The sequence below is a fragment of the Populus trichocarpa genome, chromosome 19 (genome assembly GCF_000002775.5).
Source record: "Populus trichocarpa isolate Nisqually-1 chromosome 19, P.trichocarpa_v4.1, whole genome shotgun sequence".
Lineage (NCBI taxonomy): Eukaryota > Viridiplantae > Streptophyta > Magnoliopsida > Malpighiales > Salicaceae > Populus > Populus trichocarpa.
Window position 1 is genome coordinate 13,680,107 of NC_037303.2, and position 14,452 is coordinate 13,694,558.

The window sequence follows — 14,452 nt, forward strand, 5'->3', positions numbered from 1 at the left end:
AAAAGCAGTTTTATTTGTAACATTATCATCCAAATTAAAGCAGTAATTTCCATGTTTCATAATATGACTCAGAGAAGATGAACAATTTCAAGAGCCAGCATATTCATCAAGCACCCCTTTTGCCAGCACCTTGTCTTGATCCAATTCTAATCATGAACAGATAATGGACAGGTATCATAATAATGGAGGTGTTCTGTGTTTAGACAAGATCAGTAGACAAAGATTGGAGAGGAGAAGATGGAAAAAACTTGGTTCCAGTAATGCTTGTTCTTCGTTTTTTTTATATAAAAAGAAGAAAAAACTTGGTTCTTGCCTTTCCTCCCTCTTCTTATGCGGTGTCTCGTCGTCTAACCTTGCATGATCATTTGATTCCTTGAGCAAAACTAGCTAGACTCCATAAAAGAATATCTTGCGCATGGAAAAATCGTGGCTCCCCTAAGATTTCATGAAGAACACAAATTGCTTGGCTATCTGGATCGCACGAGAACTGCTCTGCGTTCATCGTACACACTGGTCCTCCACCTTTTGTGTACTTAGTTCTGAATTGTTTGGCACTTGTGTTACTTTTTTTTTTATTAACGAGAAATATCTTTAAATCAGATTATGCTTTGATTAAGTTGTTGAAAATCTCGTCTTTCAAGACTGATGAGGTTGAAAGACGGGCAATTGTAGAATGGGTGGGTTTGGAATTGTAACAGTGATGATAATTTAAAGTATTATTTTTGTTAAAAAAATATATTAGAATAAAATTATTTTTAATATATAACATCAAAACAATTTAAAAATATAAAAAAATTATTTTAAATAAAAAAAAATTAAAAATTTTAAAAAATATGTTTTACACTACATTCACAACCACACTAAATAACACTGTAAAACAAACTCAATTTTAGGTTGCGTTGGCTATGTACAATTGATGACGAGTATTTTAACGTTTTTATTGTCTTGGTTTGCAGTGAATGGAGTAATAACTTGTTGGAGATTTTTTTAGATATATTTTTGAAGTATTTTTTATTTAAAAATATAATAAAATAATATTTTTATTTTTTATATTAGCTTATTAAATAATATAAAAACATTAAAAATTTAATTTAAAATTAAAAAATATTATCCAACCACACCACATATAGAAACACTGACTAAATCAAGTTGGGGCTTACGTGCTTATGTGTACATGAAGTGGTAGAGGGTTAATGTAGTATTTGTGAATGTAGTTAGAGTTGTTTTTTAAATGTTTTTAGTTTTAAAATACATTACAATAATATTTTTTTTATATTTTATAAAAATTATTTTTGATATTAATATATTAAAAAAATCTAAAAATATTAAAAATATAATTATTTAAAAAAAACACAGTTTAAAACACAATTTTAAATAACCTATAAATAAATATATCAGGCAGCATCTTCACGTGTTGGAGGGTTGCTAGGATCTTGGGATGCATTAAGCAATCGATGATCCCAAGCCCAAAACGTGGGTAAATGCCTCGGAAGATATTGGGCCTTCAATGTATCCCGAATCCAAATCGAGGCTCATGCTCGGATGATTACAGGCTGGGCTATTTACACCTATGTAAGTCTAGGGACTCGCATCACTATTGGGCCTGCATTCTTATTGGACCAAGAAATGTAAGATTGTTCTTGGACTTGGTCTGAGCTGGTCACAAGATCAAGACAAGCACGAGTTACTTTTAATCTAGACAGATTGACATATAGTTTTTCTTTACTTATTATTTTCTTATTTAGTTTCATAAAAAAAATTTAATCCAGCTTAGATCTAAAACTATTATAAATATATTTGTCTAATTTATATTTTAGAAAGGACTTAAATTAATAAAATAAAATATTTTGGGTCCATTCTTGTAGGTTTAGTGTTCTTAGTCTTTATCGATTTTTACTTATAATTAATAAATCAGCTTCTAGAAACGTAACTTTTTTCTTGTATATGATTTATATATTCACATACGTTGGTTTTATCACGAGCAAGAACGGCATGACTTTCTCCAAATGATAAGAAGCAAACAGCATGAATTATTACCATGAAAACGAATGTTGAATGAACCCAGAAACGTGCTAACAGTACGGAATAAGCTTGGCATGACTCTTTCATTTTCATATTCAATATTTACTGCAACACAAAGAATGATCCAATTCAACACAGAAAATCTTGTTCTTTGAGATAGTGGAAGAAATTAAAGCTGAAGTATGCAACATTATAAAAAGAAGTTGAAATTAAAGTTAACTAACTCCACCGCGTATCTAAATCTACTCCAACAGAAAACCCCTAACGTTAAAAGTTTTTTGCTGTTGTTCTGTAGCATGTTCGTGTAGTTGTCTTTGCTTCTTTTTTCACTTCTTCTGAGTAGGTTTTTGTTTCTACTGTGGACAAAACTTCTCTTCTTTGATGGGTCAAATTTTGCTGCACGAAATTGAAAATCTGTTGTAAATGTTAGCCAGTGCATTCGGGTTTGTTTAGTTGAAACAAAATGGACTCATCCACAGTTTATGAACTATTCTTTAAATTTAATTAAAAAAACAAAAACAAAAACTTGGTTCTTGCCTTTCCTCCCTCTTCTTATGCGGTGTCTCGCCATCTAACCTTGCATCATTTGATTCCTTGAGCAAAACTAGACTCCATCAAAGAATCTTGCGCGGAAAAATCGTGGCTCCCCTAAGATTTCATGAAGAACACAAATTGCTTGGCTATCTGGATCGCACGAAAACTGCTCTGCGTTCATCGTGCACATTGGACCACAAGTATGAGTGAAACGAAACACTGAAAGAAACTTGTTAAATTATGAATCGATCGTACTAATGTAGGCAGAGCATGAACTAGCTAGGAAATGTCGTTTGTGTTACTTTATTTTTATTTTTTTATTAACGAGAAATATCATTAAATCAGATTATGTTTTGATGAAGTTGTTGAAAATCTCGTCTTTCAAGACTGATGAGGTTGAAAGACGGGCAATGTTGTGCCGTAGTATTTATAACAACTACAAAACCAAGTCTTCAAAACTCAATAGTATTTAAGGTTTAAATAAAAAGGAATAAGATGATCTTACCTTAAAACTAAAGATAGCATTGAACCCACATGTGCCCGTACAAGGAAAAAAAATGGATAATGTGTTTGTCATCTATGATTTTATAGTATTTGAAGATAAAGACACAATAGTGACAATGAATCATTGAAAAAACAAACTATGTAGAATTGATGAATAAAATCATGGTTGTTTTTGTATTTTAAAAACATTTTTGAAAAAATTAAAAAAAAATTATTTGCTTTAAATTAATATTTTTTTGTGTTTTCAGATTATTTTGATGCACTGATATCAAAAATAATTTTTAAAAAATAAAAAATATATTATTTTCATACATTTCCAGTGAAAAACATTTTGAAAAGCAACCATACTCCCAAACACATTCTAAGATAACACATTTCTCAGTGTGCATGTATGTTTTTATTGTCTTGGTTGGTAATGAATGGAGTAATAACTTGTTTGAATTTATGGTAGATGTTATGTTTTTAAAGTGTTTTTAATTTGAAAATATAATTTATTTTTGATATTAACACATTAAAATAATATAAAAACATTAAAAAATAAATTTTAAAATAAAAATAAATTTTAAAAAATTTTAAACATACAATCCAATTGCACAACATATAAAAACACTATCTAAATTGAATAGAGGCTAATGTGTGTTAGGTGTACACCAAACATCTAGAGTTAAGGAGAGTGTTTGAGAATATAGTTGTAATTATTTTTTACAATATTTTTTTATTTGAAAATACATCAAAGTATTTTTTATTTTTAAAAAATATTTTTGATATCAGCACATCAAGAGAATTTAAAAACATAAAAAAAATTAATTTTAAATAAAAAAAATTAATTTTATAAAAAACAACATAATTCTAAATATTCCCAAGATGAGGCAGCATCTTCGCTAATTGTTGGAGGGTTGCTAACATCTTGGGATGCATTAAGCAACCAAGGATCCCAAGCCCAAAATGTGGCCTCGGAAGGTATTGGGCCACCAAGGTTTCCCGAATCCAAATTGAGGCTCATGCTCGTATGAGTCGAGGTTGGTCTATTTACGCCTAGGTAAGTCTAGCGACTCGCATCAATATTGGGCTTGGTCTGAGTTGGATAAAAACTTTTTATTGGGCTTGGTCTGAGTTGGGCCCATCATACTTCAACCGAAACTAATTTCTTTTCCTCGTCAATCTTAAGGACATATTTCAATATCAGTTTTGTACATTCAGACAGATTTATAAATTCTCTCGATGCTATGGTGCTGTTTAGAATTACTTTTTAAATTGTAAGAAATTTAAAAATATTTTGTTTAAAATTAATTTTTTTTTATGATTTTAAATAATTTTGATGTATTGATATTAAAAATAATTTTTAAAAAATAAAAAAAATTATTTTAATATATTCATAAACAAAAATTATTTTAAAAAATTAATTTTGATGATGGGGTCTATCTTCGTATAAAGATTTGAATTCATAACAAAGCTTTTTATATGCTAGGCAAACCCATCGAGTATAAAGATCTGTTTTGGAGTATATATAAAAATTATTTTTTAAAATGTTTTTTATTTAAAAATATATTAAAATAATATTTTTTTATTTTTTACAATTTATTTTTGATAAACACATTAAAACCTTCTATATATATATATATATATATATATATATATATATATATAGTTACACCACCTTACTGAACCAGGCTTAAATCTTTTTCTTTATTGGACTGGGATATCGAAGATTGCAAGGTCTGCGAGTTGAGCAATGAGCCTTCCTTTAGAATCGGGCTGTTCAAAGTTATAAAAAACAATGCAGCTTCACACCATGATTTCTTTTCATTACATTGATGACAAGATATTCATCATTTCGCTTAACGAAGAGCTCTAGATATTGTCAGTAGTCCACAAGTCAAAACCCTTCAATTTTTTCTGAGCAACCAAACAGACAAGAGAAAGGAAAGAATGGCACTATCTTTCTCTCGAACTTCTCTCTCGATAACCCAGAAATACTTTCCTTCAAAAAACCCCACAACAAAATCAACAATCCTAAACCTCCTCTCTTATAAACCCCATAATCTCAACAAGTTCTCTACAATCTCAAAACCCAACTCTTTCTCTCTGACCATCACAAAACTCTCAAAAAGCCCAAAACCCAAATCCCATCTTCAGCCAGTAAGATCACTCTTCACTGGCATAGTTGAAGAACTGGGCACGGTTCAAAGCTTGGGTGATACCAAAGACGGTGGCTTTGACCTTAAAATAGAGGCAAAAACAGTACTTGAAGGTGTGCATTTAGGTGATAGCATTGCAGTTAATGGGACTTGCTTAACTGTTACTGATTTCACTAATGAAGACTTCACTGTGGGGTTATCTCCTGAAACTTTGAGAAAAACATCTCTAATTGAGTTAAAGACTGGATCTTTGGTTAATTTGGAGAGGGCAGTCCAGCCTGATAGTAGAATGGGAGGGCATTTTGTGCAGGGTCACGTGGATGGCACCGGTATGATCGTAGAGAAGGAGCCAGAGGGTGATTCTTTGTGGATTAAAGTGAAAGCAGATAAAGGGCTGTTGAAATATATTGTGCCAAAGGGGTTTATTGCAGTGGATGGGACTAGTTTGACAGTTGTTGATGTTATGGAGGAAGAAGAGTGTTTTAATTTTATGTTAGTGGCTTATACACAGCAGAAAGTTGTTGTTCCTTTGAAGGAAGTTGGTCAGAAGGTGAATTTGGAGGTGGATATTTTGGGAAGGTATGTTGAGAGGTTGCTTAGTAGTGGGTTTGTCGATTCCTTCAAGGGTTCTTCATGATTAAAGAAAAATGGAGGTAATGAATGTGGTTTTGTTGTTTTGAATTTGGAATATTTTTTTCAACTTTTTTATGTAAAGGAAATTTGAATAAAGATGATAGGTTTTTGTTGTTATTTCGACTGATTTATGATATTTGTGGTTGTGTCTCTGTGAGTGTTAACGAGGAGATGTCTAGTGGAAATTTGATTTTGATTTGAATTACTAGATACAGTGAAGTTGTATAGATTGTTCCTTCTTGTTGTTATAACTTGAGAAGAATAAATTTGCAGAAATCCTGATCTTCATTTCATACGTAGTCACTAGCATTTCGGAGAATATAGTTTGCAGGATTGTGCTCTTGGCCTTTACTAGCTGAGCAATAGTGTCTTTAGACCAATTCATACTTTTTATCCATTTTAGTTTGTAGAAGTGGCAATTGTGAAAATACCAACATGTTTAGCATGAACTTTAGTAAGTTTCTTACTTTGTTTCTTCTCCTTCCATACCTTTTGTTGTCAACTGGGAAACCTCCAATAGTCAATGAAAAATTAAGTAGATGATGTCGGGCAACCATGGGAGTATTAAATTGAGAGCTATACTGCCTTTTAGGCTAAACGAATCTGGTGGAAAAGGTTTGGAATAAAGTCATTGAAGTCCAGAATAATGACTATAAGAAAGATCAAAGTTGGATGTGTTCTAACTAGCCGCAAGGAAAAATTGGAGGTCTGCTAGTTAGCCTACTCTAGCTGCATCATAATTTTAAATCATGGATGTGGTCGCGATCGTTATCACAGATCGCGGCCTATCTCACACATAAAAGAATGGTCACGGTCATTGTTGTTATGAATGCATTAGCAACTCTAAACAAATTTTAATAATTCATCATTTTCTCATAAGTTTGTTAAACATATACAATAATAATAACTATGAAAAAGGTGAAAAATTATGAAAAATTAACTTGAAATACAAAAATATTCAAAAATTAATCTTATAAGTGAACTGTTATTGAGCTGTTTGCAATACAACAGTCATTACCATTATATAACAGTGCTATAGCCATTATTGGTGTTATTTGCCAATAATGATTCTATAACACTGAATAGCAGTAACAGGATACCTTGATTCTGTTAAATAATGATTTAACAGTTGTTACGTTAAATAATGGCTGTTATTTAAAACTACTGGCTGCATAGTAGCCTTGTGGAGGGCCTAGTGGACTTCTTGAAAGAGCTGCTAAAAACAATATAATCTATGGTCTAATTCCAGACTTAGGACTCATCCCCTTGGTTTTGGTTTTTTTATTTTTTCTTCCTAATAATCACTGACTGGAATGCTTAGTTGTTGGTGGGAAAATGATGTGAGGCAGGTCTTAAGTTGTGCCTAGGATTTGTCAATTAACTTGTCAAGCTGCAGAAACCAGTGACAATTACCTTATGATATTATTGGGGATATATAATTATCAATCAAGGCACAATCTTTGCTTCAGAAGTTCCAAAATTGGTTTTGTTAAATGCTAATGATAGCCTTCACTTAATTTCCCAAGTTGCAGTGCATAGTTCCTTTCTAAGATTAATGAATAAAAGCATGATAACAATTCTGTATTATTCGTTAAAAAAGAGTCTTTTTATGAAAAAAACACTGTTTAATTGGTTAAAAAAACACTGTATAAATGGTTAGTCTTTGCCTCTCAATTGGTTGATTTTTCTTATTTTTCTTCATCCATCATAAAATCATCAAGCTTTCTACAGTTTTCTCATCTTTGTTTTGTTGGATCGACAGTGAGAGCTGCAGTTTAAGAGATTTTGCTGCTGAAAACTTCTCCACTCTAAGAACTCATGTTATTACACTACCATTTCAACTGGGAGTCTAGGACGAGGTTTTCTAAAGTTCCAAGTTAAATTTTGTTTTCCCTTGTTTGTTAGAAATAAAAACTAATTTGACAAATACAATTTAGTTTCCTTTAGTTTGGCAACTTCAAGTAAACATTGGGCATAATGTGTGGAGGAATATCATAAGCTGTTTTTATCTTCTTCCCAATAATAGATAATTTTATCCCTAAAAATTACAATGAAGTTCATTCTTTCCCTTAGTGTGATATTATTCTCAGTGTCTTAAATTTTTTGTCTTGTGAGCCACATAAAAATTATGATAATCTATTTGTTAAATCTAAAAAAAAAACATTCTAATAAACAATCACCATGATATGAAACTTGGGAAATTGGGCTGATTACAAATACTTGGAAATTTAAAAGGGGCATTGCAGATCAAGTTGTTTGTTCTCATTGTTCATGCAGTGAGGAGACCTGTCTCCGTTTGCATGATTGTGTCTTGGCAAAGACAGAGTTCTTCTCTATAGATAAGGGGCATTGGTTTGCCTCTATTTCAGGGTTGGTGTTGTAGAGCTCAATCCAGTGGTTGGGGTTTTAAGTTTGGCATTAAAACATGATATTATTTTTTTAAGTATAGGAGTTCTGGTGTAGGTACTGCTCTTTGAGAAGTTGAGATATTTGTGAGGTCAAAATGCCTCAAGATGTGGTAGCAGCCACCACTCTTAGACCTTGGAATTGAATCGTGGTAGATGGAAGCCAACTGATCATGCTTGGATTATTTTGAACACAGTTGGGGCTTGTAAGAGATCTCCTTGCTTTGCTGGTGCTGGGGGCATACCTGCATGATAACAGTGGATTTGGCGTTAGGTTTTTCATTTCAGGTTGGCTATTGCTCAGTTGTTGTTACCTAGATTGATTCTGCTTTCATTCTGTGGTAGTTGCAAAAGCGATCTTGTGCTTCTTCTTCCTTGTTTGGTAAGTTGATGGAGCTTAGCGAAATTGGGTTATTAAGAATCATCATGTAACTTGTGTGTCTATAAGAGAGCAACTCCTGTGCAGATATCCTTGCCAATTTGGCTGCTATGGGTGGTGTAACACCGGCTTTGCTTGTTGATCCCCCTTAATGGTGTGATAACAGTCCTGTTTTTGGGGCCTTGCCAATTGAAATTGTGCAATGTCAACTCAGGCTTACGATCTGTCCAGAGAACTCGACCCTGTTACAAACCATCTCTATTCCCGAGTTGTGTTTGGTTGCCTAGCTAGAAAGAAAAACAGTTGGCAGATGGAAAATGCCAAATTCTAGTTGTAGGTATTAATAATATTGTGATGGATAGCTAACTTTATAGGATGCATGATCTGAATGCATGTTTTGGTGTCTTCTCTGTACATACTATGCTTCAGTCTTCTCATTAATTCCGATTTTCTTGCATGCCGTGAGTCATCTGTTGGAAATGTTGTTTTTGATTGTGGACGAGACAGGAATCTTGGAACTGCAATGTGCTTTAAGAACATGAACAATGGATTCCTATGATTATTTTTCTTCACAAAAGAGTGAAGGAGGGAGAGGGTGAGAGGCATACCGTATCTCAATATGCTTGATGCCAACATTTACTCAGGGTCTATTCATGATATGATTCGGAGCTAGGTTTTGTGATGCTGGTGACTAATAATTACACTCCAACTAACAACAAGCTCTTTGACCCCATGTCAGGTCTACTGCTACCAACCAATTTATCAGATTCCCAGTCATTATTTAAGAGAGAATGCAGGAGAGCCACCTAAAAAACAATTCACAATTCACGCTTGATGCTATCCCTCTTTGAACTTCTTTGTTATTTATGTTGGTGTCAGGTGGAAGGTGGGAAAATGAGCTGTGGACTTGATTATGGACAGCCTAACTAGCTGAAGCTGACATGCTCAAGTAGTTTGTGATACCTGGATTTGTTCGGGCCTAAACATTGTCGAGCCGAGAAGATGGAGGATGCCTGTATGTATGGGAATAGTTCATAGATTGAGGTCTTGTCTGCTCAACGTCACCTGCCTTCCTGCTTTCCAATCTCCAAGCTGGCCTTGTCATGTTCTTCGCTGTCGTTATTAATGATTCATGAATGAGCTTAACATTGAAACCATGTGATGCAGCTGCATAGACTATCTAAAGTTAGAATTTATTTTTCATCTGCTAGTCTTCATCTACTCATGAATTTTCAGCCATTAAATCTTTGATCCAACAACCATAAACACGATTTTTTTTTAATGTTAGCTAATATTGATTATCAATAATCAATCTCTTACCATCTTGATGTTCATGAGGCAATGAATCGATACCATATGATCAAAGGGGACCCCATGTAGGATTTTATTAGAAACAAATAAGCAAAATACTTGAATGTTCACCATCAATATCCTGATGATCACACCATGATGATTCATACAAGTCTTGTATGAATGGTAGTGGATTGCAACACCCAATGGACCTTTCTCAACAAATCTATAATATTTTAAAGAAATTTTGCAGTGTTTGCAAGTATTTTGCAACAATTTTCAATACCCATTGCTACAAGTTTTCTATAGTAAGAAAATGTAATAGATTAATTTAAAACAATATCATGATATTCAAATCATTTACTATATAAAATAATTTAAAGCTCAAGTCACTGATTTGATAGAGTAATTAAAACAACTTAAAACAATATTATTTAAAAAAATTAAAAATTAAACTAAGTTTTATTTGAGCCGTGAATTGATCCATAAGATCATTTGAGTTTTAACTAAAGTAACTTTTAAATTATTTTTTTTAAACTCGATCGGATCTTAAATATTATATTAAGTTTAATAAAATAATATATAGTGAGTGATTGGTTGGTCTCTCATGCTATCAAAGGAAAAGATGATGTGTGCTTAACAATTATTTTTCATACATATAGCAAATTAACGGCTATGAAAGTAGTTTATTTAACGAGTTGTCCTTCTCATAGGTCACGTGCGCCTCCTTATTCGGTATAGGTCATGTTTTGAATTGTCGGCCCCAACCTTTTTTGGTGCTCGCTAAATTATTGTGAAGCTTTAAAATTAAGCACTGTTATGCATTTTAAAAATATTAAATTAGTTTTTTAATATTTTTTAATATTATAATATACAAATGATAAAAATAAAAAGATATTTTCACTTACTTTCAAGCTAAAAATACTTTTACAAAGCATTTGTATCACAATATCAAATAAACACTAAATTTATAATGAAATGTTATTCTAATTTTTTATTGTTTCTAATTATTCATATGTAGTTTACCTAAACAAAACAATTTTTCAACTTTAAAGATAAAATTAGAGTTTGTTTTTTTATTGTGTTCTCGAAACGTTTATGAAAAAAATTAAATTAAATGTTATTTTATTTTAAATTGTTTTTTTTTTTTGTATTTTCATGTCATTGTGATGTGTTGTGTCAAAAATAAATTTTAAAAAATAAAAAAATATAAATTATTTTAATATATTTCTAAATAAAAATTATTTTAAAAAATAACCACTATCATGATATTAAACCGCTATAAATACATTCATGGCTCTATGCAATTGTTAAAGGCTTTTGGGATGATGAAATCATACCGTCCATGCACTAGATTGTGAAAATCTTGTTGGATTTCATTTCACAAAGGATAGGTACCCTGATTACATATGATTGTGTAATGGTTCACGGTCAAGAATTTAAAAATGTATCATGAGTTTGACCTCTTTTTTTGTAGTTTATAATAGTTACTCGTATCAAATTAATGGAGTTCATGGGATGAACGTAGTATTAAAATGTAATAGTAGACCTTTGATTTGTTAATTTTGTTGAGTACTTTATATCGTTCATGTTATCGTTTAGGAACTAATTTAACAATAAGTCATGGTAAAAAAAATTTATCCGAATCGGCTTGAGCTGGTTTTATATTAATTTAAATGAGAGTTGATCTAATCAAATTAAATTCCTTGATAAATTAACTTATGAGCTGAATAACCTGATCAAAACTCGGTAATGAATTTTTTTTAATTAACACAAGTATTCGGATCAGCTTGAGCGTATCTCGACTATTCCCACAAGCCCTAAAATTAATGACCATGCAAGTCTCTAATAATGCTGAAAGGACTTGATCTAATAAAATTAAATCCCTTGATAAATTAACTTATGAGTTGATTAAATCAATCAAAACTCGGTAATGAATTTTTTTTAATTAACATAAGTATTTGAGTTAACTTGCGCGTATCTCGATTAATCACACAAGTCCTTAAGTTAACGACTATACAAGTCTCTAGTAGTCCTAAAATAACTTGAATTTATAACAATTAAAAATCAAACTCAACATCTAATCAGTTAACTACCCTCAAAATTGATAATGAATTTTACTAAGAAAGAAGGTAACAAGCTAGATAATTTCTTAGAATTCCTTGAACATGTCACCTTCCTCTCTTGAATCCATACAAAAAACATGTTCCAAATGGCCCACCTGTCAACAGAGCTTTTGTTTGGAGGTTAACTTCACCTTGGAAACTTGGCGTCTGCTTTCTCTCTTGTCAGCTGAAAATAACCTCTGCTTTGTTTTCGTTGTGGTGGTTCCGTTCCCTACCTTCTCCCTTAACTGCTAGGCCTCTCGACCAATGCCGACCACACCCACCTCTACAAGATTTGGAATAAAAATAGTGGTTGACAAAATAGTTTGTATGACACGTGTCAACCCCAGATGGCTGATGATCTTTTCTGCCGAGAAAGGACAACCTCATTTATAGAAAAATCCTGAGCTCGTCTGTATGTTTGTTTGGGCATCGTTTCAACTAGAATCTTTAAAAATGTTAGATTTCTTTTCTTCTAAATTAGTTTTTTAATAATTTTTATTTATATTAATATGAAAAGTAAATTTTAAAAAATAATAAAAATTATTATTTTAATACATTTTAAAACAAAAAACACTTTAAAACAACTATTACAACTTTTCCAAATAACTCATTATATTGATCAACCTCAAAATTTAAATTAAATTATATAAAAATTAACAATTTGATTCACATAATAAATCAACTCGTAATCTAATTAAAATTCAATTAAAATTCAATTTAAATAACAATATTATTATTAACGCCCCCCCCCCCCTTTTCTTTTAAAGGTGTATTTTTGGATCATTATAGTCTATTCTTAATGTTTTAAGTTTATCCATCAAGATCATACCAATTCATGTATGATGTTATTAACTTGCATTATTAAGTGGAATTCCATGATACGTTTTTGTCATCTTAGAAACTTGTCCTTTTAGTTTACAACTATCACTCTCTAGTTTTTTTTTTTTAATTTTTTAATATAAATTAGAGACTTGAATCAAATAAATCTTCATTTTAGAACAATTTATTTGATAAAATAACTTCACTCTAAAATTTCTTGTCAAGAATTCTCAAGTTATAAAATATTAAGGGTTGCAATATATAATTAATTTCCTTTTCTTTTCCTTTAAGTCTCAACAATAGTCATAATATAAGTAAAACACTAATTTAGTAAAAATAAATAAAAATAGTGAGAGGGTATTGAATTTGTATGTTGATAAATAACTTAAATATATAATAAAATTTATGTTTTCAATATATAATATATAATAACGACTCAAAATTAACAACAACAAATTCTTAGCTCTTTAAAAATAACATAAAAACTGGTTTATATTGGTACGAAATAATTTAATAAATAAGGTAGATTGATACCCAAGAAAATGCTATATTTTTCCCTAATTATATGTAATATACCTAATTTAAAAAAATAAAAAATAATTTTGAGATTACCATGAGAAAATAGAAGGGTATAATAGAAAATTGGGATCACACATTCAAAAAAAAATCATTTATAGTATCTTCGCTCTCTACCACTCCATTCATCTCCAATACCTTTAAAATCTTGTTCTTTTCCATGTCACGATCCAGTTTTCATTCTCAATAACTTTGTGAAGCTAGAGATGCTAGCGTGCTCCCATCTTGTCCATACACGTGTCGACCATTAATTGACTACTTCATGAAAAAATCAACCTATCAGGACTCACTCCCGACACGTCGTCTTTAAGAAACCATCATCGACAAGCCGCGAAAAAACCTCTGCTCGTTTGTATTATTACTATATTGCTCCTTTTTAATTTTAATCGGATTCTAGAAGTAAAGTTCCCCTTTTACAGGATTACCCTTCCCTTCCCTTCCATTTTTTAGATCGAGTTTTGAGTTTTCTATTTTTATTTTTAAAATTTATTTTTAACATTAATATAACAAAACGATTTAAAATTATTAATTTTTTTAAATTTTAAAAAAATAAAAAAATTCAAATTTAATTAAAAATACTTTTAAAACATAAAATCGAACAAGATTTTAAAAAGGTTGATGCGTGTATAAATTATATGGGTATTTTTTTTTCTAGAGTTTTTTTTCTTTTTTTTTTGATATATTAAAATAACTATTTTTATTTTTAAAATTTATTTTTAACATTAGTATAACAAAACGATCTAAAATTATTAAATTTTTTTAATTTAAAATAAATAAAAAAAATTCAAATTTAATTAAAAATACTTTTAAAACATAAAATCAAACAAGATTTTAAAAAGGTTAATGCGTGTATAAATTATATGGGTATTTTTTTTTTCTAGAGTTTTTTTTCTTCTTCTTTTTTCGATGTACAAAAAACGTTTATCTCAATTGAGTAATTCAAATAATTTTAATTATTTAATATTCAATCCAATAATTAGGATTCATTAATTACTTCAAATCCATAACAATTATTATTATTATTCAAAAAACTCACAAGATAGA

The 14,452-nt window shown here is 30.7% G+C and overlaps 1 protein-coding gene across 6 annotated transcripts; it reads left to right on the top strand.

Moving 5' to 3' along the window:
• Positions 1 to 4,725: 4,725 nt before the first annotated feature.
• Positions 4,726 to 9,818, top strand: LOC18108559 (riboflavin synthase). 6 transcript variants are annotated; one of them, XR_002979195.2, is made up of 3 exons: positions 4,726 to 5,851; positions 9,123 to 9,354; positions 9,495 to 9,818. XR_002979195.2 is itself a non-coding variant. In XM_024590838.2 (2 exons), the coding sequence occupies exon 1, from the start codon at positions 4,990 to 4,992 to the stop codon at positions 5,833 to 5,835; it is 846 nt and encodes a 281-aa protein (XP_024446606.2). In that variant the 5' UTR covers positions 4,726 to 4,989; the 3' UTR covers positions 5,836 to 5,851; positions 9,355 to 9,478. The 6 variants fall into 6 exon arrangements, 4 of the variants coding, with proteins under 4 accessions (XP_024446606.2, XP_024446605.2, XP_052305599.1 ...); XR_002979197.2 differs by lacking the exons at positions 9,123 to 9,354; positions 9,495 to 9,818 and adding exons at positions 8,434 to 8,618; positions 8,703 to 9,027; XM_024590838.2 differs by lacking the exons at positions 9,123 to 9,354; positions 9,495 to 9,818 and adding an exon at positions 9,355 to 9,478.
• The last annotated feature ends 4,634 nt before the right edge of the window (positions 9,819 to 14,452 follow it).